General features: G+C 50.4%; 1 protein-coding gene across 1 annotated transcript in view; it reads left to right on the forward strand.

The window, feature by feature from the left end:
- Positions 1–2,599, forward strand: part of pikfyve (phosphoinositide kinase, FYVE finger containing) — a 42,644-nt gene that overhangs the window by 37,009 nt on the left and 3,036 nt on the right. The window contains exons 36-39 of the mRNA XM_008295903.1: positions 1,196–1,276; positions 1,423–1,517; positions 1,604–1,663; positions 2,123–2,397. Of these exons, the coding sequence (XP_008294125.1) occupies positions 1,196–1,276; positions 1,423–1,517; positions 1,604–1,663; positions 2,123–2,397 (511 nt within the window). The remainder of the gene's footprint in view (positions 1–1,195; positions 1,277–1,422; positions 1,518–1,603; positions 1,664–2,122; positions 2,398–2,599) is intronic.

The raw sequence follows: 2,599 nt of genomic DNA on the forward strand, positions 1-2,599 counted from the left end.
CTCTCTGTGCCGACAGCTCAGACAAACACTCCCTGACTTTCTGTCCTCTGACTGTTGTCGGCCCGTCGTGGCTTCATGGATGAACTGAAGAGTTCAGAATGTTCTGTTTTTATTTTAGACAAATGGATCCTGCTGGTGTTGATCTGCTCTCAGATGTTTGCTGGATGAACCTGTAGAAGCGTTGAGCTGAGACAGTGATCTGGTTCATCTTCCTGTTTGTTTTTCTAGTTTCTGGCTGATAGATGTTTCTTCTTCAGTCACAAACACAAACTGCGGCTGTTTGATGAACATCTGAGAGTTTGGTTTGAATTAGATTTGACGATGTGATGAAACTGTAGATGCAGCTGAAGCACTCATGAGAGCGAAGGTTGACGTTGTGAATGTCTCCCGGCAGACGACCGCTTCATCCTGAAGCAGATGCCCCGGCTGGAGGTCCAGTCCTTCCTGGACTTTGCTCCTCATTACTTCACCTACATCACTGGAGCCGTGCAGCAGAAGGTACGAACAGAACCGGTGCTGGAGTCTGAACCGACTGTCTGGTTTCAGGGAGTGACTCCGTGTTTGTCTCCTCAGCGGCCGACGGCTCTGGCCAAGATCCTGGGAGTTTATCGGATCGGATACAAGAACTCCCAGAACAACACGGAGAAGAAGCTGGACCTGCTGGTGATGGAGAACCTGTTCTACGGACGCAAGATGGCTCAGGTTGGACTCAGTCTGCTGGTTTTACTGGTTTCACTGGTTCAGTGTAAAAGTCAGATTCTTCACCTTCTCCAACCAGCTTCAGGAGGTTTTATTTTGAAGGAGCTTCCTCATATCTGACCACCGTGTTGCTCTTTNCCTCCTCTTCCTCCTCTTCCTCCTCTTCCTCCTCCTCCTCCTCCTCTTCCTCATTCTCCTCCTGCTCCTCTTCCTCCTCCTGCTCCTCCTCCTCCTCCTCTTCCTCATTCTCCTCCTGCTCCTCTTCCTCCTCCTGCTCCTCCTCCTCTTCCTCTTCCTCATTCTCCTCCTACTCCTCCTCCTCCTCCCTCCTCCTTCTCCTCATCCTCATCCTCCTCTTCCTCCTCGTCCTCCTTCTCCTCCTCTTCCTCCTCCTCTTCCTCCTCCCTCCTCCTCGTCCTCCTCCTGGTCCTCCTCCCTCTTCCTCCTGCTTCTCCTGCTCCTCCTCCTCCTCTTAACCGTCTCCTCTCTCCTGCAGCTGTAAGGAGTATAAGACAGCTCTGGACGATCTGTCCAAGGCGTCCAGCGGTGGACCAGACGAGGCTCCGCAGGTCGGCAGGTACGACGGTTCTGCAGATCTCAGATCAGTGTTTAGTGTCTGAAACGCTCCAGTTGTCTCTGCAGCTGATGAATGATGTTTGAGCCGCTTTGTTCTGATCAATCTGCTGTCAGAGCTTCAGTAACGTCGGCGTTTGTCGTCCTCAGCGGCGCCGACGGCCGGATGAAGAACAGCCCCGCCAGACCCAGCGAGTCCACGTCGTCTCAGCAGAGTCGCAGCAGCAGCGACACCGAACCGCTCAGTAGGACCGGATCAGAACCAGCCAACAGTCAGCGCTGTAAACGCTCGCAGCGACTTTAAACCTGTCTGTGTTTGTTTGTGTTTCAGAAGACGCAGACTCAGCAGATAAGCAGAAGAAACAGACTCTGAATCCTCACATCGAGCTGCGTGAGTGTCTCGCCTGGTTCAGAATGAACAAATAAGAACTCACCAGAACCGGGTCAGCATCGGTTCATGTTTAAATAAAGACGAAACCTGAACACGGTCGAGCTGAGCGGAGAAAAAGTGGAAGATTAGAAGAGTAGAATAATAAGACGAGGAAGAAGGAAAAGAGGAACATGAGGAACTGGAATAAGACAAATAGAAGAACAATAAAATGAGATAAACTTTATTGATCCATCACCAGGAAACGATACCAAGAAGTCAGAATTAAAGAAGATGAAGATAAAAACCCAAATAATTCTGCTACATGTTCTGAGGACAGATTGAAGTTAGACTAGAGGTAGAGCAGGTCGGTGGATCTCTGAGATGTTCCACTGTGACGATCTTCATAAACCCGACTGTTGTTCTGTAACAGACCCTGAACTCTGGGTGAGTACCGTGGTAACGTTCTCCTCCGCTCCGCAGAGTTCTCCGACGCCAACGCCAAGTTCTACTGTCGGATCTACTACGCCGACGAGTTCCACAAGATGCGAGAGGAGATCATGGAGAGCAGCGAGGAGGACTTCGTCCGCTCGCTGTCGCACTGCGTCAACTGGCAGGCGAGAGGCGGCAAATCTGGAGCCGTGTTCTACGCAACCGAAGGTACGGAGAGCATCGGTTCTACAGGTTCTACGGGTTCTACAGGTTCTACAGGTTCACATCCAGACACTTTCGTCCCTCCGATAGAGTCGGATCAGGATGTGTAAGTGTCGATCCGCCATCTGTGAGCGTCGATTTTGAAAAGAAACTGAACAACAGTCTGAGAACAGCCTGTGAAATAAGATGTTTTCTGAGCCTCAGTAGAACAGAACCACATGAAGGAGAGACAACGAGCCGTGTTCTGTCAGTAGGACTCAGAACGATGGAAACCAGAGAGAAGACAAAATTACAAAAAATGAAAAA

This window comes from Stegastes partitus, unplaced genomic scaffold, assembly GCF_000690725.1.
Source record: "Stegastes partitus isolate 25-593 unplaced genomic scaffold, Stegastes_partitus-1.0.2 Scaffold1082, whole genome shotgun sequence".
NCBI lineage: Eukaryota > Metazoa > Chordata > Actinopteri > Pomacentridae > Stegastes > Stegastes partitus.